Here is a 21,858-nt window from a genome sequence, read left to right as displayed (position 1 = left end):
CGAGGTGGTAACACAGGCTACTCTTCCAAGCCAGTTCCAACAAAGACGTTTTAAGTCTTGCAACCATAAGTTCCTTGACGGGACAGGGCCCCTTTCAGTGGAGGGCCTCTTGCCACACAGAATGCAACTGCACCCAGCAGGCGAAAGCTGGCCTCAATTTAGGGCACAATCTCTAGGATGTGCGTACAACCACCATTGCAATTCAGACTTGTCTCAACACTGGAAAACACTGCTCCGATTCACAGCGGTCATCTGGGTGTGTGTTTGGAGTGGAGGAGGGATGGAGGTGGTGGGGTGCGGCATTTCACAAATCCCAATTCCTCCCACTTTGCTTTGTAGTTACCACCTAAGAACAGTCACTGTGAAAAAAAACAACTCAGCAACAGGAGTAGAAGAGCAAAAATGAAAGTGCATCTCATAGATAATGATAGAACACTACAGCAATGGCTTCACAAGAAGTGTCTTCAAGAAACTAAAGAAAATTTAAAAAAAAAGGAGGATTGCCAGGCACTGGTGGCTCCCCTCTGTAATTCTAGTAACTGAGGAGGCTGAGATCTGAGGACAGAGATTCAAAGCCAGCAGAGGCAGGAAAGTCTGTGAGACTCTTATCTCCAATTAACCACCAGAAAACTGGAAGTGAGGTGACTGAAAGTGGTACAGTGCTAGCCTTGAGTAAAAAAGCTCAGAGACAACACCCAGGCCCTGAGTTCAAGCCCCACAACAAAAAAGAAAAAGAAAAAAAAGGAGGACTTGGTACCTGCTGCCTCCAATCTCTTTGAGGAAGGAATGTATAAAGTACCCACAGGCTCCAGTGGGAATTCAGCTATGATCAGTAGATTTATAGTTATCTTCTGCTTCACTCTACATATCAACAGACCAAAAGTTCTTTACTGATGAGCAAAAATGTTTATCAGATCTTTTTTGTTGTTGTTGTTGGTATGTGAGGCTTGAATGGGAGGCCTGGGTGCTGTCATTGAGCACTTTTTGCTCAAGGCTAATACTCTACAACCAGAAGCCACAGCTCCATTTCCAGCTTTTGAGTGGTTAATTGAAGATAAGATAAGCTAGCATGAGCTGTAGCTCCAACTGTGATCCTCAGATCTCAGCCCCCTGAGTAGCTATCACTGCAGGCGTGAGCCACTAGCACCCAGCTTAAAAAAAAACAACAAACAAAAACAAAACAAGGTCTCAGTATGTTGCCTCCACTGGTTTCAAATCCCTGGGCTCAAATGATCCTCCTGCCTCAGCCTCCTGAGTAGCTAGGATTACAGGGGTCTGCCACCATACCAGACATAACCAACCTTTTTCTTAGTTTTTGTCATTAAAAAAAAAATATCCAAAATCCCACAATGTTGGCTCTTTTTCATTAAAGTGCGGTCTTATTTCATGTCTTTGGGACCCTCCCATCCATCTCCCTCAGAACTCCACTCATCCCACCTCAACCTAGAGGAAGAAAGAAGGACAGCAGAGGGAGAGACCCAACGTTGACACACAACATAGGAAATCAGAATCATTGGAAACATGCTCATATAATTTTACTTCTCATAATTAGAGCAAAGCACTCGACTATTTTGGATATTTCTTCCTAAGGTATATATTATAATTTGAAAAATGAGAAAAGAAAGCTAAGGAAGAGAGTGAACAGAAGCTAAGGAAAAGTGAAAAATAAAAGCCAACTATAATGGCCAGAAAACAAATAAAAATCACCTCCAATGAGGTACTAAGGGGTCAAACCAAGGGCCTTGCATGTGCTAAACATGTGGGCCATGCCCCAGCATAACTGCTGCTTCTCTTCCAACACATTTCTCCTAAAAAGTGTCATACGGAACAGAGCTGGCAAGCATACAGATATGACAAGGGGACTTGGGGCCACAGGAGACACCCTGGGAGATAGTGGTAACTACTCCAAGAGGCAATATTATTTGTGGTTAGAACATAATGGAGTGCTGTGCTACTGGACTGCTCTCCTATGTCCCAGGATTGGGATATCTGGGGTGCAGACCATGAGCCAGAGAGCTCACGTGAGTTTAAGTCCCTCAGGGACTAAACACAAAGTCCCAGCAATATTTTAAGATACAAACTAAGAAATAAAGAATGTCTAGCAAATACAGCAGAGAAGCAAATACAGCCTAGGGCAAGAAAGGTTCTGGGAAGGGCAGAGGGGTTGAAGAGGGGAAGGAGGCATTGCATTTTTTTTAGGATATACCCAATGGACTTGGAACGAAACCGAGGTGCTTGAGAATTCAGTCTGAGAAGGCTCTCGGGAACGGAAGGGAGGTGACAGCTTCTGGATAGTGCCCATAGATAGAACACATAGTTAGGAGCACACCATGATTTGTGTCAGCCCTGCCATCGCTGGCTTTCTTCTTTGCTCATTAGGACAGGGCAAGGGGGGAAATGAAGGCCGAGGTACTGCAGAGATGGCAGGCTATGTGACTGGTTTTGACACAATGGCACAGGACCGCCAGCATCCCCAGTGGGCCACAGCAGTGGCCCCACAAGCATGGGGCCAAAGAAAACTACAAGGGAGAAATAAACAAACAAAAATACACATACAATGACCTCAAGAAACAAAGGCAAATTGGGAGTTAGGAAAGAAACACACACCAGAAATATGGAGAACAATAACCTAGAGAACATGAAGAAAGTATGAGTGGAGGCAGACGGAGGAAACGTGGGCTTCGCTTGACTCCCATTCTGAACTGTATTTCATACTCTCTGCAGTCTAGTTAAGAACAAGATCTCAGTTTAAGCTGAGCAAGAGGAGGAGGGGACACCACTGTATAGTATCAGCTCTTAAGTCTTCCGAGTCAAACCCTGGTCCAAAGCCAAACCCCAAAACAACTGTATGAAAGCAACCCTTCTTGCTTGTAACCAGGACATGGCACCACAGCAAACGAGAGGGAAAAGTAAAGCCATAGGGGGAGGAAAAGCAACAGAAGGACATTGAGAGCAGAGCAAAACAAGATTCCCATCACATTTTTCAATACAAGATGTGTTCCATGGAGAAAAGGCGGCCCCCACCTCCATACAGTCCTGTCCTGTGTCCCCAGCTAAGCTGTGCAAACCATTTTTGAGGACTCAGAAAGAAAGACGTTTCTACATTGTAGTTTTTCTTCTAGGGAATTCTCCAAATCCAAGGTCTACCAGTATGGGAAGACATGCTAAAATGAGAGAGGCAGGCAAGAGGAATGAGGGCTCCACCAACGCCACACAGAGTTGGGTGGCAGCTCCTTCCAATCTCCCCTTTCACACCCAAAACATCCCAGTCAACCTCGAGAATGAACTGCCTGGAATATGGTACAGATTAAAAGACAGTCTTCAGTGCACTTTTTTTTAAAGAAAAGTTGGATAAACAGGAAGACAAAACCATGGTAAGACTTCTAAGTTGTGTCCTTGTCTATAAGCCAAAGTACAAACAGATCAAAGAAGAAAGATGCCCCAAACCTTCCCAGGTCTGGAGCCAGGACCACCCAAGGAAATAGCAGGCAAATTCTCTGGGGCCCAGTTCAAGAGGAATGAGCTGGGGAAATGACCAGATTTCATTCAATTTTGAAACTTCTTATGGATGCCAGGCATACTCTGGGCATGTGGCATAGTGACAGTCACAATGCTGACTGGGCAAGATCACCAGGGCCTGGTGCTCATGAATGGGCATAACAGTTGGCTGTGAAGGCAATTTCCTAAAACAAACAGCATCAACCCTACTAAGAAAACTGAGGTACTCCTCCGTTTCCTCACTTTCTGGCAGAAGCAACAGAGGGACAAGCTAGCCAAGAGAGATGCTATCATGACTTATGGTTGAAAATGGAGTTTCTGGTTTAGGTAAGCAAGTCAAGAGCCACAAAGGTGATAAAACAACTGCTATTTTATTAAATGGAATTAAAATTTTTCTGAGCACCTAATTAAAATAGCATCTAATTTAGAAATACACTGTGGAATTAAAATTCATTTCAAATAAACAAAGTTATACATGATGATTAAAAGTCATGGTCCAGCCAGGCTCACGTCTATAATCCTGGCTACTCAGGAGGCTGAGATCTGAGTATGGAAGTTCAAAGCCAGCCCAGGTAGGAAAGTCATAAGACTCTTCTCTCCAATTAACTACCAGAATACCAGAAGTAGAGCTGTGACTCAAGTGGTAGAGTACTAGGCTTGAGCAAAAAATCTCAGGGACCCCAAGCCCCTGAGTTCAATCTCAGGACCAGCACACACACACACACACACACACACACACACACACACAGAAGCCCCTGAGTTCAATCTCAGGACCAACACACACACACACACACACACACACACACACACACACACACTCTCTCTCTCTCTCTCTCTCTCTCTCTCTCTCTCAGGACCAGCACACACACACACACACACACACACACACACACACACACACACACACACACACACTCTCTCTCTCTCTCTCTCTCTCTCTCTCTCTCTCATGGCATGGTCCAGTTCAAAATACTAATGCTAGGGGCTGGGAAGGTAGCTCAGTGGTAGAGTGCTTGCCTAGCATGCATGAGGCCCTGGGTTCGATTCCTCAGTACCACATAAGCAGAAAAAGCTGGAAGCGGCGCTGTGGCTCAAGTGGTAGAATGCTAGCCTTGAGCTAGCACCCAGGCCCAGAGTTCAAGCCCCACAACCGACAAAAAAAAAAAAAACTATAGCAGTAACAAAGATCAAGTGCTGTGATCTAGAAAGCTGAATACGGGCCAAGTCAAACTTGACCTCCAGGTTTCAAGTCAGAAAAAATGGCTTTGAATGGAGAAGGTAGCAAAGAAAGCCAGTCTTAGACGATAGTGAAGTCAGTTTCAGATATGTTGATTCCCTAAACACCAAGGCTGGCCATGGAGTTACCAAGTTAGAAACACTGGAATCCGAGGAATTTCACTGTGATGAGTGAAATCTCCAGAGTCAGAGCGCTGACATCTCTGGCCACCTTCTTCCCAGCCCATCACCTATATGGGTCTATAGTCAATGCGTGAGACTGCATATTCTAGCACGTATGGAAGTTGCCCCCCTGGTGGCAGGCCCCTGTCCTCACCTGGTAGAGGAATCTTTGGCTGAAGTGCTGCATTGCTCCCTGAAGCTGATTCCGCTGTGACTGCCATTGCTCATAGTTCCGCACATATTCAGCTGTCGGGCGCTGCCAGGTGGTAGTCCGAGTATTGTGATCCACATAGTAAAACCTCCCTCGAGGATCTGTGCGTTTTTCCCAGCTAGAAATATTAAGCTCAGAATGAATATAGTGACCAACTACTTCCATCCACAAACTCTAGACAAATCTCAGATGGCCCCTCAGAAAGGGCTGAGGGAGGGTGAAGCGTAGCTCAGGAACATGGATGTTCTGTAAGGCAAGGTCAGGGCACAGAGGCTTATGGAACTAGATCTGTGGTTTCCAGTTTGGGGTTTTGTAGAAGCTGAATTTGTTCCCAAACTGAGCTGAATGCTTAACTGGGCTAGGAGTAAGCATGCAATCTGTACTGGGAAAATCAAAGTGGATTTCAGAACTTTTGCTAGGTATTCTGCAAACAAACAAACAAACAAACATCCAGAAAACATAAGTCATCTTTTCTGCATAGTGTCCTGCATCCTATGCTTTCTTCTTCCTCAGAGGTGTTCCCAAACTTGACTCTACTCTGAGGAGGTTCTCAGGGGCAGCAGCATTGCTGTTGATGTGTATATGTGTATGGTGGTGGTACACAGGTGGCAGTGTGTATGTGTATACACATGTGGCATGTACATGTGGCAGAGGAACAGGAGTGATGGGAATCTAACAGCTCCCTTCACAAACTTTCAACTGGTCTAGTTTTAATTTTATCTCACGCACTCTTTGGGTTCTCCAATCACTGAGCCTTTCTAGGGCTCCATGGAGGCAGCTAGGAACCACGTCCTGCTGGATGCCTGATCCTGCAGGCTTGGGTTTCAGCGTCCTAAGCTCTGCCACTTATGATCAGAAACTAAACTTGAATTAATATCTCTCCCACATGTTGTTTGTCCTCCTCCATTCCTTTATTTTTGAGGGATTATACTTTATTGTCATTTTAGTAGATTTTCTAGAAGAATGGAAATACATATTCAATCTACATTTTAACTAGAAGTCCTCTGCCACAGTCAATTTCAGCTTCAAAAGCTATCTCTCCTTTCCTGTGCTCTCTTCTTCTCTCCCCCTCTTCTTTTCTTCCCTCTTTTTCCACCCAGCCTTACAGTTCTGAGGTATGAATTTACTTAAGCTCAATCATTTAAACTACATCACCAGCCCAGTAACAATTATGCTCCATGTCCATTTTTTGTTTTGTTTTGTTTTTGTTTTCACAGTGCTGAGGACTGAATTTAGAGCCTTAAGCATGTTAGGCATGTGCTCTGCCATTGGAGGACATCCTCAGCTTTCAGGAGAGATCTTATGCATTAGTAATATTTAAAAACAGCAGTGCTTGGAGGCCTAGTCAGTCTTTTCACTGTACAGAATATATCACTGAACTAGGAGCCTTGCTGCACACACCTTGAGTACCTTGGATTTACACTAATGTTCCATTCCAGTAAAGCTGTTCCATGCATCATTTTTCACATTCCATGTGCAAGCTGGTGCCTCCACAGTCTTTCCAGCCTGGACCATCTTCCTGTTCTTACATTAAGTCCAACCCTTTCTACAAGAGTTTGCTCCACCTCCCTCTGGAAGGCTTTCCAAGCCCTAATGCTCTATAATCATCCTTCCTTCCACCTACTTCTGCTCTGAGCACTGCTTGAGAGTGACTAAAAAACAAATGATTGGATTCATTGTAGCTAACAATTCCAAAGTTTTGAGCTCCTAGATAAAATGCCAGGGCTGCACACATGTTCCCATGGATTTTCTTTTTCTTTTCTTTTCTTTTTTTTTTTTTTGGGGGGGGGTCCGGTGGTGGGGCCTGAACTCTGGGCCTGGGCGCTGTCCCTCAGCTCTTCAGCTCAAGGCTAGCGCTCTACCATTTGAGCTACAGCACCACTTCCAGCTTTTTTCTTTTTGCTTATGTGGTGCTGAGGAATTGAACCCAGGGCCTCAGGCATGCAAGGCAAGCGCTCTACCAGTGAGCCACCTTCCCAGCCCCCTCCCATGGATTTTCTATAAGGAGCTGGCCATGAGAAAGTATGAACCCTTTGGTTTCATCTTGTGCCTTGTGTCTTGGTATGTTGAGATAATGGCACCATCTGTAGTTTCAAAGTTTCTCCCATTATGGTTTATATTTTCCTGGGGTAGGACTTCTCCCATTAACTGGTCTTAAAATAAAAACCATAATCATTGTGTTTTGAGTACTCTATTATAATTATATAGTAAAGTAAGAGCAAGAGGTTCAAAGATGTTCATCTAAAACTTAGAACTAATAAGCTATACCCTTAGAAATTATATCTTTACTTCAGTTCTATCCAAATCCTCATCAGGCCAAGGTCTTCATACTTTGTAGACTAGAGAATTGAGAGGCAGCAATAGCTCATTTCCAGAATTCCTGCTGCTTTCAGAAATGCATATCAAAATACACAAAGTTCAAGTATGCAACACATTCCACTGAAGTCAATGCTTAATTTGTGATACACTGAGAAATTAAAATATTGATTAGATGTTTGAGCATATGAAAGAAATACTAACAATATATGGTACTTTTTTAAAAAATCTGCACTGATAGATGGATAAATGATATACTGCTTAAGATTTGCTTCAAAATACTCTGAGTGTAGGAGGAAAGTGGACATGGGTTATACAGGAAATGATCTTTCTCTACAAAGGGCCCAAAAGTAGGTATTTTAGGCTTTGGGGTCATTTAATCTCTGTTGCAATTACTCCAGCCACCGGTCAGCACAAAAGTCATTTTAAAAGGTAAGCAAGGATGGGGATAGGGCTGTGGTAGAGTCCTTGCCTAGCATGCACCAGACCCTGGGTTTGATTCCTAACACCACTTTAAAAAAATAAAACAGGCTTGCTCTTGCTCTTGCTCTTGCTCTTCTTCTCTTCCTCTTGCTGCTCTTTTCTTGCTCTCTCTCTTTCCCAGCCACATGGAGTGCCAACCTTGCCTGGTCCCAGCAGGTCTACCCCTTAACCTGAATACCACGTGAGTGCTACTGTTCTTACCCCTCTCTCTGCTCTTTTCTGGCTCTTTTCTCTCTCTCTTTCCTCTCTTCCCAGCTCTCTCTCATTCCCAGGCCTTTCCCAGCCATGTGGAGTGCCAACCTTGCCTGGTCCCAGCAGGTCTACTACCCCTTACCTGAATACCACGTGCGTGCTGGTGCAGTTCTTACTCGGCTACCTCTTTTTAAAAACCTAACAGTTTCCTCATGTTATTTATAATTTAAGGAAGCTCAATGCCAGACATTACTATTTTCTGTAGTTGTATGTTACAAGATCTACATTCATTCCCATGGAATGTTTTATTTTTGTTGGGTGTGGTGGTCCTTGTACTAGGGCTTCAACTCAGGACCTGGTAATGTCACTTCAGTTTTTTGCTCAAGGCTGGGACCCTTCCACTTGAGCTACCTCACTGCTTCTGGCTTTTTAGTGTTAACTGGAAATAAGACTGGGTAGGTTATGGAGGGGGTATGACTGTGATACATTGTATCCATGTATGGGAACTTCACAACCTCCTTCTTGTACAACCAATACTTGCTAATAAAAAGAAAGATAATTAGAAAAAAAAATAAAAAATTAAAAATTAAAAAAAAAACTGGGTGCCAGTGGCTCATGCCACTAGGATTACAGAATCCTAGCTACTCAGGAGGCTGAGATCTGAGGATTGTGGTTCAAAGCCAGCACAGGCAGGAATGAGCTATTAGAAAACAAGAAGTGGTGCTGTGGCTCAAGCGGTAGAGCACTCACCGTGAGCTAAAGAGCGTAGGGACAGCACCCAGCCTAGAGTTCAAGTTAAAAAATAGGCAGAGGCCTACCCTTGATACAGCTGAGACAAAGCTGGCTATGAGTTTACAGTTGCTGAAACAAATGGTAAATATGTGAAGACTTATTTAACTTATTTACTATCCTCTCTATTATGCACATACTTGAAACTTTCCATTATATGAAAATTTCCACAATCAAATAGTGAACTGGCTTTTGTTTTTTGGTTTTTTTTTTTATTAAGAAGTCAATGTTTAACTTTGGTAACATCATTTGACTTTAGGAAACAAAGTGAACAGTAATGATGACAAATGATGAGTTCCATTCCCGGGTGGGTAAGGAAGTGAAGGGAGACTCGAGCATTCTACTGGAAATTTCTAGGGCCAGAAGGTGAGGTGGTATTTGCCTGGCACACGCCTGGTAGCTGGAAAAAGCTAAGCACCGAAGCTTGCCCAAGAGTCCCCAGCACTACCATCCTTCCCTCTGCAAACTTGGGTGGTGAAATGTTCGTATTTATGCAAGAGCCCTTCATGGCTGCCCCAGTGGGGAATGAGCAGAACACATTCCTTTTTGACAGAGTACTTTCTGTCCCTGGCAAACAGGGAATCAAACCCCTTCTCCTTAAACGTGGGCAGTTTTCCCTCCCTTGGAAGCCGCTGTCATCTCTCGGCTTTGGAGAACTCAGCTGTGTTCTCACCAAGTCCAGCTGTAAGATGAGCACTGTGGAGCCGGGCACCGGTGGTTCACGCCTGTAATTCTAGCTGCTAAGGAAGCTGAGATCTGAGAATCATGATTTAAAGCCAGCCCGGGCAGGAAAGTCCGTGAGACTCTTATCTCCAATAACCCATCAGAAAACGAAGTGGCACTGTGGCTCAAGTGGTAGAGCACTCACCTTGAGCTGAAGAGCTGAGGACAGTGCCCAGGCCGAGTTCAAGCCCCACCACCACCACCACCACCACCAACAACAACAACAACAACAACAAGAGCACTGTGCCTTTCAGGGCAGGTTCTACAGTGACGTGCATAAATGCTCTTTCTAAATCAGTCTCCCTGTACCTGTTTTCTCCTTAGCAATTTTCTAAGAATTTTAGTATGTCCTAAGAAATGAGAGCAGAATTCAGGTAACTGGATAGGAAAAGCAATCAAATAAATCAGAATAAATATCATCATACTCTAATACCATATGGAGAACACCCAGACCTAATGTGGGTGACATGATTGGGGACCAAGGAGACACTAAGGCCCGGAGGCTTTTCCAGACCCTTTGCCTTCGGTCATGTCAGTTCTCAATATCATTTAATGAAGCCCAGGGACATCAGTCAGCAGTACAGGGTAAAACAGACAGTGATGGTGAGAATGATGGAGAAGCCCTGGGAGTCTCTTGTTGCCAGTTCTAAAGTCTCAAGGCTTTACATGTGTCCTTACCCTGGAGGGAGAGGCCGCTCCCAGGTGGTTGTCTTTGTATTGTGGTCAACATAATAGACACGCCCATTGGGTAGCTCTCGCTGCTCCCACCTGGAAGATAAAGCCAAGGATGATGAATGAGATACACAGTTCCAAGGTATAGCTTCTGTTAGAAAGGCAGTCCTTAACTACAGGTGTGAAAAATTTTCAGGAAACACCAAATATGAGGTTCAAAGTCAACCCACTGGTCACACCAGTTCCATGCTATCACTTAAGGTAGCTTCCAGGTATGCTTGTTTCATTTTGTTTTGTGAGACAGGATCTTACTATGCATACGTAGCCCAGGCTAGCGTCAAACTGGCCATACGTCTGCCTCTGCCCTTCAAATGGTAAGGTTTATCGGCATGTGTCACCAGGCCCATCCATGAGTTGTTGAGGAGACTACAGTAACCACCCTTTATGTGTGTCCCTACACAGACGATTGCAATGTACCTTGTAAAGTCTAAATTTATAATGCCACACCTGTTCTTCTAACACTATATATATTTATAGCCATATTTCCTTTTAAAATAATTCACTAGAAGATGTCCTTGCTTTTCATTTTTTAGTCATGCTAGGGATGGAAGCCTATGTACCATGCTAGTCAAGTACTTACTACTGAGCTGAAACTCGCCAGTCCTAACAGGGATTTTTTTTTTTAAGAGATCTGAATGGGTCCAAAAACATGACATACAATTATTTACAGACTGAGGTTCAGTCTGGATGCAAGTTACTGTTACCAGGGTGCTGAGGTGAGGTGATTCATCGGTGCTAACGGAAGAATGACAATGCTAACACATGATGCAGAGACCCCATGAGCAGGAAATACAAATCAGCCTAATGTCATCCCTGTACTCCTGCCACTCATACACAGTCTGACCACTCCACTTACCTACAGTACAGCCTACAATTAAACATACAATATGGTAACATATATAAAGGATACAAAAACTTTATATAATATCTACCACTTTATAAAAAAATGTTAATGATCCAGGAGCCTCTATGTTTTCATTTGTTTCGATTTCTTCTGCATTTGGGTGTTGCTTAGGGGAAGACAGCACCTTTTCAGAGAAACTACTATGTATTCTGTTGTGCTGAGGTGCTTGTTTTGAAAACGTCTATTTGTTTGGGCTGAGTACAGCTTTGCAGTAAATAATTTTGCTGCTTCAATTAGTTTCCCTTCCTACCCCCCCCCTGCTTGAAATAAAAAATAAAAATAAGAAAATGTGAATCTGTTCCAGAAAACGATGTGAGCAAAACGTACGAAGACATGACTGTATCTGTAATAAACACTAGATGAACATAGAAAATTTCCTAAGCAAACCTGGCCATAAATACTATACAAAACCTATAGACACATACAAGCTATCTCAGTTTACCACATTATCTGCCTCACTATCTATACCTAGTATTCTATCTCCTGTCTGATTTCAGCTAACCCTCTATGGCCTACTTGATATAAACACCCATAAGTCCCACTCCTTGCAATATCTACTTGCACAAGCAGTTTACTCCAAGACAAGAGCCCTATTGACTGTGATGTTACATCATTAAATTATTTAACATGTGGGAAATTGTTATATTGGTAAGTTCCTAGCTCTTTTGCATGTCACTGACAAATTCTGTGTATGCCTGGAACTCATTTTTCCTCCATAAGCCCTTTGGTGTTTATTATACAATTTCTGCATAGTGTGGTAACTTGTAACCCTATTTACACTATAGCAGATCTGACTGCATGCCAAAATGTATCATAACTTCTACTATTACACCTATAGTAGGTGTAATAGTAAAGGTAAAAACAAAATAAAAACAAAAGGAGGGGCTGGGAAGGTGGCTCAGTGGTAGAGCGCTTGCCTTGCATGCATGAAGCCCTGGATTCGATTCCTCAGCACCACATAAGCAAAAAGAAAAAAGCTGAAAGTGGCACTGTGGCTCAAGTGGTAGAGCACTAGCCTTGAGCTGAAGAGCTGAGGGACAGCGTCCAGGCCCAGAGTTCAGGCCCCAGGACTGGAACCAAAACAAAAACAAAAACAAAAGGAGGTTCAAGTAGTATATATTTCTTAGTATGTACAAGGCCCTGGGTTCAATCCTTAGTATGGAGGGAAAAGGGGGAAAGAAGGAAGGAAAGCAAGAAGACAGGGGAGGGGAAGGGAGTTGGGAGGGGAGGGAGGAAAAGAAGAAAAAGAAAAAGGAAGGGAAAGGATATTTACTTTTTACTCCATTTACATTTGACACAAGAGGAAATTTTTGGTTTTATTATATTTTGCCTAATTTTTAAATTGGAAGATAGAAGAATACTTCAAATTCCATGCATTGCTGCAAACAAAATTGAGTTAACTCCTCCTCTCTTATCATCTATGATTTCGGTGGCTCTTTTGAGCCCAGGCCCAGATGAGATCTGCCCTTCCCATCTTTGATCACAGCTGATCCTAGAAATGAAAGTCTCTCTTTCAGGGACTGTTATTGTCCAGCAAGACTCCATGTCCTTCTACAAACCCTCTCAACTGGCTTAGCTAGAAAATAGTTATTACCAGAGGAACAAGACCTTTCTTGCACAGCCCCTTTTCATATCTACATTTTTCCTTTTAAATTGGACTCCTGCTCAGATTAAATGTCCGTGTGGGTCCTCCCTGATCCCTGACCTGGTCTACCTCCCTTTCTTAAGAGAACTCTCACTCCTCCCTAACCTGCACAGCTATTCAGGAGTCACACAAATCTCTTCCCTTCATTCATGCAGCACAGTCAGTCACTTCTATTGCCAGCCACATGAGTCTCCCGCTTTTGCTGACCCACATAGATTAAGCCTCCCGACTCTCTTGGTATGGCCTCCCCTTGCCAAGAAAATGATACTGGCATTGACTTTTCATCAGCACATCCCTGTCAGGGGTTAAGTTCTGTCCCTTGCAAGCTTCTTCTTCACACAGAGATGAAAAGGCTTTTCAATCCAACTGCCCATGGGTCTCCCTCAATGCTGCATCTTGGACACGTGGGCCATATCTGCTCTGGCTGAATAGCTTTCTTTGATGCTCTCAGAAACAGTGTTCAAAGAACTGAATGGCTCCTTGGCCTTCAGTGAGTAGAGTTGACTGTGGACTGCACAGGGTATTTGTGCTGGAAAGCACTTAACAAGGAGTCTCGGTTACAACTAATCTCAGGTAATTTTTCTTTTACCTAGATTACCATTACTCCTACAGGTGCCCTTTAGACGGTTATACCTTCTGCCCACACACCTTAAACTTCCCACACTCACCATCACCAAAAGGTCAAACACTAAAAGAACTGCCTATTAAGATGATGGCAATCATCTCTCTCCTGTATTATCTGAAAAGACTTTGTCTGGTCACTGGAACCATATTTTTTTTGTAGAAGGCTTCCTAAAAGATCTCTATTATCTCCCATTAAGTGTGCATTCAACCATCTCAATCAATCAATGTCTTAGTCAGATCTCCCTGTGTGTAGACAGAATCGCAGTTTTACCCAAAGTAGTAGCAGTTTTACCCAACTTTTTGGGGAGGGGTTAATGCTGGACAAGGAATATCAGTATTAAAGAAGTTTTCCTGAAATGACCCTAACAAATTTATATCTCAAGGTTCAAGTGGTAGAGTGCCTGTCTAGCAAGCATGAGGTTCTAAGTTCAAACCCCAGTACCACCAAACCAAGAAGGAACAAAGAAAAAGAAGATATACATAATAAAATGCTCAAAAATTCTCTTAGTAAGTGCGTTATTAATTTGTATTAGTCATTAGTTTGCTCAGTTCTCATTAACGCAGGCACTGGGCAGTAGTAAAGCTCTCAAGCAAAATACACTTTCTCCATTAGAAAATAAAGTCATGCCAGAACCTTTATATACCCTAGAGAAATGATATCTTGCTGGGGTTGGACAAAAGATGAACTTCAGAAGAATATTCTGGAAGTATTCAAGTTTTCCTAAAACTGTCTATGCAGAAAGTTAATTCCCCACAGGCAAAACAACATAAAACTTGTGTTTTCTTTTTTTAAAATAAAATATATTTTATTATGGATGCTTCACCAACAAATCCTACCCCCTACAAACTCTGGCCACTTCCGGGGTGAAACATAAGATTTATATCCTGCGAAGGGATGTTTTTAGCCTGTTTTATGAGTCAGAAACCTGTGTGCAGTGGCACATACCTCTTGCTCACAGCTTTCACGGCTTTAGGAGATCCTTTGTCAACTGAGTAGGAAATGTTTTAAACTGCATCCTTCCCCCCAAGGGCCTTTTCTGAAATACTGAACTAGCCTTTAATAACGATCAACAACCAGCGCTTTATGCTCTCTAAGCTCAGTATATCAGAGTACCAGCTACTGAGGCTCCTGACTTAAGTCTGGTTTTCTTCTCCTTTTCCTCAAGTCATTCCATTTTCTCTGATTTGGAAAAATGCCCAAAGCTCTTCAATGGAAGTTGGAAACACTCAAAATATGTTTTCAAGACAATTCTTGGACAAGGTGTCCATGAAAACAATTTTTTTCACATTTACTTTCATATAAAAAGTTGGAAATGTAGAGTCTGAAAATAGTTAATGGGAGCCAGAAAAGGGTCTTCTCTTTCTAAAGAGCAATTTGGCAAGAAGGTCTTCTCTGTATGAATGTCCTTTAGCACATCAACTTTTCCTTCTAGAATATAGCCTAAAGAAATAATTATGTGTCAGAAATTGAACTGTACGCATATATATCATATCACACTATAAATGCTGTAAGCAAACTGAAGCAATCTAAAGTTGATCAAAGAAATGACGTTACTCCCACAACAGTTATTCATTATTTGAAAATAAAATTGTAGATGACTATTGATTTCTAATTTTTACAATACATTGAGTAGAAAAGCTATTTAGTAAATGACATATTTAAGATAATTTAAGTTATGTGTAAATTAAATATGTATGCTTTTCTTATTAAATCTAAAATGTCACTGGTTATATGAGTATTTAATACACTGCTAAAAAAAAAGGACAGGGCTGGGAAGGTGGCTCAGTGGTAGAGCGCTTGCCTTGCATGCTCAAGGCCCTGGGTTCGATTCCTCAGCACCACATAAGCAAAAAGAAAAAAGCCGGAAGTGGCACTGTGGCTCAAGTGGTAGAGCATTAGCCTTGAGCTGAAGAGCTGAGGGACAGTGCCCAGGCCCAGAGTTCAGGCCCCACGACCGGACCCAAAAAAATTTAAAAAAATAAAAAAAAAATAAAAAAGGACACTGTCAATTAAACAATGGTATGCCAATGCTCATACATTGCACCATGATTTTAAAGAAGTGAAATAAGATACATAGCAAATCAATAATACATGAGAGGTGAATATATATATATGTAAAATTTTTAGAATTCCAGAGTAAGGAAGAATATGAAAAATTTGGCTTTAAAAGTTTAAATTCCAACACAATAAAAGTCACCACAAAGTGAAAAGATAGAGACTGAGCAAAAGTATTTGTAGTGCATATCATTTAGAAGTGATTACTATCCAACAAATATTAAGAATCCTGCAATTTAAAAAGATACAAAAGGCAAATAGAAAAATGGAAAAAATAAATGAATAGATAATTCCCAAAAGAGAAATCTAAGAATCAAATAAAACATTACAAAGAGATTCAATGTCAATGGTGATGAAGGAAACTCAAAACCGCACACACACACACACACCAAAATACCATTTACACCATTAGACTGGCCACACTGAGAAAATCTGACAATAGTGTATTAGCTGGAGAGTTTACACACACACACACACACACACACACACACACACACACACACACACACACACACACACACACACACACAAACACACACGAGTACGAATTGGTGGGCAGACTTGAGAAAGTAATTTCTTAATTATCTACTAGAATTCAAAATCTTCATTTGTACAATGTACATATTCCAGTTCCAGGACAAATCTTTTTGTTTGCATTCTTTTGTTATTTTTTTTGAAACAGTTTCACTAGTGGCCCAGGCTGGCTTTGATTCTCCTGCCGCTGCCTCCCAAGGGCTAGGATGACAAGTGTATACCAACATACCTGGCCCAAAACAAACCTTAAAGCAACAAACAACATGGGGATAGTGGCACACACCTGTAATTCCAGAACACAGGAGGTATAGTGCTGGAGAGTTTGAAGCCAGACTGGGCTATAGAGCAAAACCCTGTCTCAAGAAACCATACATACACACATATACACACTGTCTCTCACACACTATAATTCTCAGGTACTTGGGAACTGGAGGTAGGGGAGCCAAAGTCTTAAGATTAGCCTGGGCAAAAGACCCTATCTGAAAAAACAAACTAAAGCCAAAAGGACTAGGAGTGTGGCTGGAGTGGGAGAGTATGAAATTCTGAGTTCAATGAAAAAATCCTTAGTACCATCAAAAATAACAACAACAAAAAAAAATAGGTGGCACTGGTGGCTTACACCTGTAATCCTAGCTACTCAGGAGGCTGAGATCCGAAGATAGCAGTTCAAAGCCAAGCTGGGCAGAAAAGTCCCTGTAAGACTCTCATCTCCAATGAACTGCTCAAAAACCAGAAGTGCAGCAGGGCACCGGTGGCTCACACCTATAATCCTAGCTACTCAGGAGGCTGAGCTCTGAGGATCCTGGTTCAAAGACAGCCCAGGTAGAAAAGTCCGTGAGACTCTTTATCTCCAATAAACGACCAGAAAACTGGAAGTGGCACTGTGGCTCAAGTGGTAGAGCGCTCACCTTGAGCTGAAGAGCTAAGGTACAACACCGAGGCCCAGAGTTCAAGCCCCATGATCAACCAAAAAAAAAAAAAAAAACAAAAAACAGAAGTGGCACTGTGGTAGAAACACTAGCCTTGAGCACAGAGGCTCGGGGACAGTGCCCAGGCCCTCTGAGCCCAAGCCATACATCTGACACACACACAAATAAAAGACCAGGCACCAGTGGCTAACGCCTGTAATTCTAACTAATCAGAAGGTTGAGATCTAAGGATCATGGTTCAAAACCAGCCTGGCCAAGAAAGTCCATGAAACTTTTCTTTCTAATAAGCTACTCAGAAAAAGCTGGAAGTGTCATTGTGTAGTAGAAGAGTGCTAGCCTTGAGTAGAAGAGTGCTAGCCTTGAGCACCAAGAGGCTCAGGGACAGAGCCCAGGCCTTAAACTCAAGCCCCAGGACCAGCAAAAAAAAAAAAAAAAGTAGCTATACAAGTAGTATAGTGTTGTGAAGACTACATAAAATAATCTAGGAATAAAATTTAGCCATCCTCAACACACTATAAATGTTTAGAATAATTTTTAAATGTCAATGATTAAATCTGGGTGAGTCTGTACTACATTATTGTTGTTGCTGATCTATTTCTTTTCTAATTTTATATCAATGAGCTTTTATAATGAGATCAAGAAGGAAATTAAGCTGGGCACCAGTGGCTCATGCCTGTAATCCTAGCTACTCAGGAGGCTGAGATCTGAAGATCATGATTTTAAGCCAGCCCAGGAAGGAAACAGGAAATTATGTGAGACTCATCTCCAACTAACCACTCAAAAACTGGAAGTGAGCTATGGCTCAAAGTGGTAGATGCTAGCCTTGAGCAAAGAGTGCAGGGACAGCGTCCAGGCCTTGAGTTTAAGCCCCACACTAACCAAAAAAAAAAAAAAGGAAATTAAAACTGGAAGTATGGTTCAAGTAATTAATGCCAGCCTTGAACAAAAAAAACCTAAGCAAAACACCAGGCTCTGAGTTCAAGCCCTAGTACTAGTATAAAAAGAAAAGCAAAAAAGAAGGAAATTAAAATTAAAGAGTACCCATTTGACCAATATTTATCTGTCTCCATAGAAGCCATATATTATACTGAGAGGTGGGAATGCAAAGATGGTCACAATACTCCTGCTCTAGAGATGCTCTCAAGAGGTATAGTGAAAATGGAAACAGTTATGCATGGTTACACACACAGACACAGAGCAACGACCTGGGACATTAGACCAACGATGTCTTTGGAAAAAGCCTTCTATTCTGAGATGAGAAGGAAGCCAGATGCATACTATTCAGCATTACCTAAGCATGTAAAACCCTTTCAGGGTCAAGAGCTAAACTATATTCAGCCCTAAAACATGCTAGGGAAAGGCATCAAATCTCTCAATATAATCCTTTAATCTGGAGCTACTCAAAATGTGATCCACAGCCTAAACTGTAAACAGTCCTAGGACCAGACAAGTTGCTTAGCACTTAGAAACTTTTGTGCCTTTAACATCACCACAACATCCAAATGAATGAATTCACAAATTCACCCCCTTGCACAGAGTGTAGAACAAAAAGCATGGTTCTGCAATACATTGAAATTTTTTAAAATACATTGAAACAAAACAGCAGTAAAATGGCCAATTCCTTACAAAACATCTTAGAAGTGTTGTTTTACAACTCTGGGTAGGGCTGGGAAGGTAGTGGTAGAGCACTTGCCTTGCATGCCTAAGGCCCTGTGTTTGATTCCTCAGCACCACATAAGCAAAAAGAAAAAAGCCAGAAGTGGCGCCGTGGCTCAAGTGGTAGAGTGCTAGCCTTGAGCTGAAGAGCTGAGGGACAGTGCCCAGGCCCAGAGTTCAGACCCCACGACTGGACCCAAAAATAAATAAATAAATAAAAAATAAAACTCTGGGTAAACACGGTGAGACCAAAAAAGGATACTTAAGAGAGAAACACAAAGGTGCAATGCCTATATGCCTCTTCATATTAGCATAAAATAATATATATTTCGAAATGAACTCCAAGATATCTCTCTTTTTTTGTTTTAATTCATATCTTTTTTATATTTTTTATTTTGTGATGATCTGTCTGCTTTCCCTTATGTATAATATATTCAAGTGTGTATCTTTAGGAGGGTTGGGGGAGGGTACTGAGGGAAAAGAGTGGAAAAAGTTCAACAGCGAAGCTCACTAGACACTGGTGAAAGTGAATTATACAATTCATGGGTAGGGACAGGAAGGAGAGACTGGGAGAGTGAGAGAACAGAAGACACTGTACAGAAGGAAATATACTCAGTACCTGGCTCAGGTAAACATAATCCTTCTGTATATCACCTCTATTGTAACAATAAAGTAAATTAATTAATTTTAAAAAACAAAAAGGGTAAGGTTCTGGGGACAGTGCGGAACTTGAGTTTGGAATGGAACTCAATGATAGAGGTTTGTTCAGAGCTTAGCAGACACACTTCAAATTCTAATGTCTTTTCCAGTGTTTCTACAAACAAAACACCAAAGAACTGTCACAAGGCTGTCATCTTTGATAGGGTCTCAAAGACCATCTAGCGAAAGTGCCTCTTGGGTCTTGGGGGGGCAGGGCAGATAGCAAATCCAAAAGATCTAGAAAACACCCCTCCTCAATTAATTCTACTGTGAGGCAGGAAACAGGGCAGCCAATGACTGCAGGAGCAAAAGCATGGTGTGAAACTGCAGGGTTGAGGGAAAGCCAGCAGTCCAAACACAACGCCCTCCCTTATGTAAGAAACCACAGTCGTGTGCTGGCTGCCAGGGGGAAATAATGTGCCTCTGTGTAGGAGGGAACGCAGAGAGCTGCAGAGACCAGGGTGCGCTTGGGGTTGTCGAAGCCACGTACACATGGTCTGTCAATAAGCATTCAGTCCCCAAAGTGGGCTCAGAGTTGACAAAAACCAGACAGCTGACTAACGCAGACTCACTTCCCATTACCCCCTGCTTAGACCCCTATATCTCACACATCCCTTCAAAGCCCTGCAGCCTGGGAGCTCCACACCCTGGCAAGGGCTTCTTTTGTCCTGCTCAAGTTAAAAGCTCCAGAAAAGTTTCAAGAAAAGGAAAGAGGGAAATAATTGAGTATTGTATTTGAACTTGCCTAGTTCAGGCCTTCAGGGCTTACATACATTACAGAGATGTGTGACTTCTTTACCGCTAGTCTCCTGGACTGGAAATTTTAGAAGGGTGCCCCGCAACCTGCAAAATAGACCCTTGAATCCCCAAGTGAACCTTGATCCCGTTGTTCACTGAGGAAGACTGAGGAGTTGAGAAGATTAAGTTTGAAACAGTTGGCTGGAGGCCTTAGCAAACAATAGTTTGTCTAAGAAACTTCTCCTTAAAGAGGAGCCATGCTCCAGGGATATATTTGAACCCCAAACTAGGAAACCCAGTTAACAATTGTGTTCAGCTCAACTTCCTTGCTGGCGGGAAGAAAATGTAATATTCTTGTCATAGTTGCTCTTCCTTTGAAACATTCAAGAAGCAGAATACATTTATCCAGGTAAAGGAAACATTTTTTAAAGATAGTATTTAAATGTATTAATTTATTACTTACAAATAAGTCTTGGCAGCCTACTTGTGCCATCCAACTTGTTCTACTTTCTTCTATCTATCTTCCTGCTATCTATAGACCAGTAGGGTGATGATCACAGTGTGACAAGAGCCACACACATACATGCAAGGGTCAGAGAAGGATTCCCAGAGGTATTACCAATGGAGCTGAGAGTTGAAGACATTTAGAAATTAACAGACAAAATGTTAAGGACACTCTCAGGAAGAAGGTCCTGCATGGGGGAGGGTCCTCAGCCTGGAGAAAGGGTAGAATGCAATGGTCGAACCAAAGGGAAGCAAGGAGAAAACTGTTCAGACTTGCTCAAGGATTTAGGAATTTATCCCTAATAATAATAATAGGATAGCTCATGCCTATAATCCTAGCTACTCAGGGGCTGAGATCTGAGGATGGTGGTTCAAAGCCAGCCCAGGCAGGAAAGTCCGTGAGACTCTTATCTCCAATAAACCACCAGAAAACCAGAAAGTGGCACTGTGCTCAAGTGGTAGGATGCTAGCCTTGAGCTAAAGAGCTGAGGGACAGCACCTAGGCCCAGAGTTCAAGCCACATGACTAACAAAAATAATAATAAAAAAATAAAATAATAGGAAGCTCCCACACACAGTACTTCAAGTAGTGAAAGGTCATACATACTCAGAATTTTAATTTAAAAGATTTAAAAAACTGGACAAGGGTAAGAACAGGTCATTTGAGTGACAGAGAATGGTACCTTAGTCTGGGATATGGCAAAAGCATGTAGTCAAAGGGGAAGATTTGACAGTTCTTTTAGAGATAGAATCATTCATTCACTTAACCATTTCCTAGAGTCCTGTGATGTGCCAGGCACTGTACTAAATGCTAGACATGTGGTGGTAATAGGAAATACATAATTCCTGCCTAGCGGCACTAATAGTATTAGAGAACAGGCAGCCACTCAGCAAAGCATTTAAATTGCACTTGGAACAAATGCTAAGAAGAATGGAGAACTAAAAGCATAATCCAGAGGACTAGAGGTGGGGCTGGATAACTGGACAGATGTCAGAAAGAAATAAAAGATGAATAACCTGAGAGTTGGCTGGGCAGATGGTGGCACTATATTTGGGAGGGAAATCAGATTCTAGACAGGATGAGGTTAATAGGATGGCGGGTTTTGTTTCAGACATGGAACAATAGGCTGAAGATACAGAAAGGAGAACTAGCATGAGATTCCCTTTGGAATCTCACCCAAGGGAATGGGTGAGGTAACCAGAAGGACCAAAGGAGAATACAGTGGTA

At 42.2% G+C, this 21,858-nt stretch overlaps 1 protein-coding gene across 1 annotated transcript in view; it reads right to left on the bottom strand.

Annotated features, from left to right (window-relative positions):
* The window catches only part of LOC138807063 (NEDD4-like E3 ubiquitin-protein ligase WWP2), a 119,107-nt gene that overhangs the window by 13,528 nt on the left and 83,721 nt on the right, over positions 1 to 21,858 (bottom strand). The window contains exons 9-10 of the mRNA XM_069992652.1: positions 10,289 to 10,378; positions 5,051 to 5,225 (exon numbers count right to left, since the gene is read on the bottom strand). Coding sequence (XP_069848753.1) covers positions 5,051 to 5,225; positions 10,289 to 10,378 — 265 coding nt within the window. The remainder of the gene's footprint in view (positions 1 to 5,050; positions 5,226 to 10,288; positions 10,379 to 21,858) is intronic.

The sequence above is a fragment of the Dipodomys merriami genome, unplaced genomic scaffold (assembly GCF_024711535.1).
Source record: "Dipodomys merriami isolate MVZ:Mamm:240054 unplaced genomic scaffold, mDipMer1.0.p SCAF_41, whole genome shotgun sequence".
NCBI lineage: Eukaryota > Metazoa > Chordata > Mammalia > Rodentia > Heteromyidae > Dipodomys > Dipodomys merriami.
Note: the sequence above shows the minus strand (reverse complement) of the source record. Positions and strands in the feature narration are given on the sequence as shown.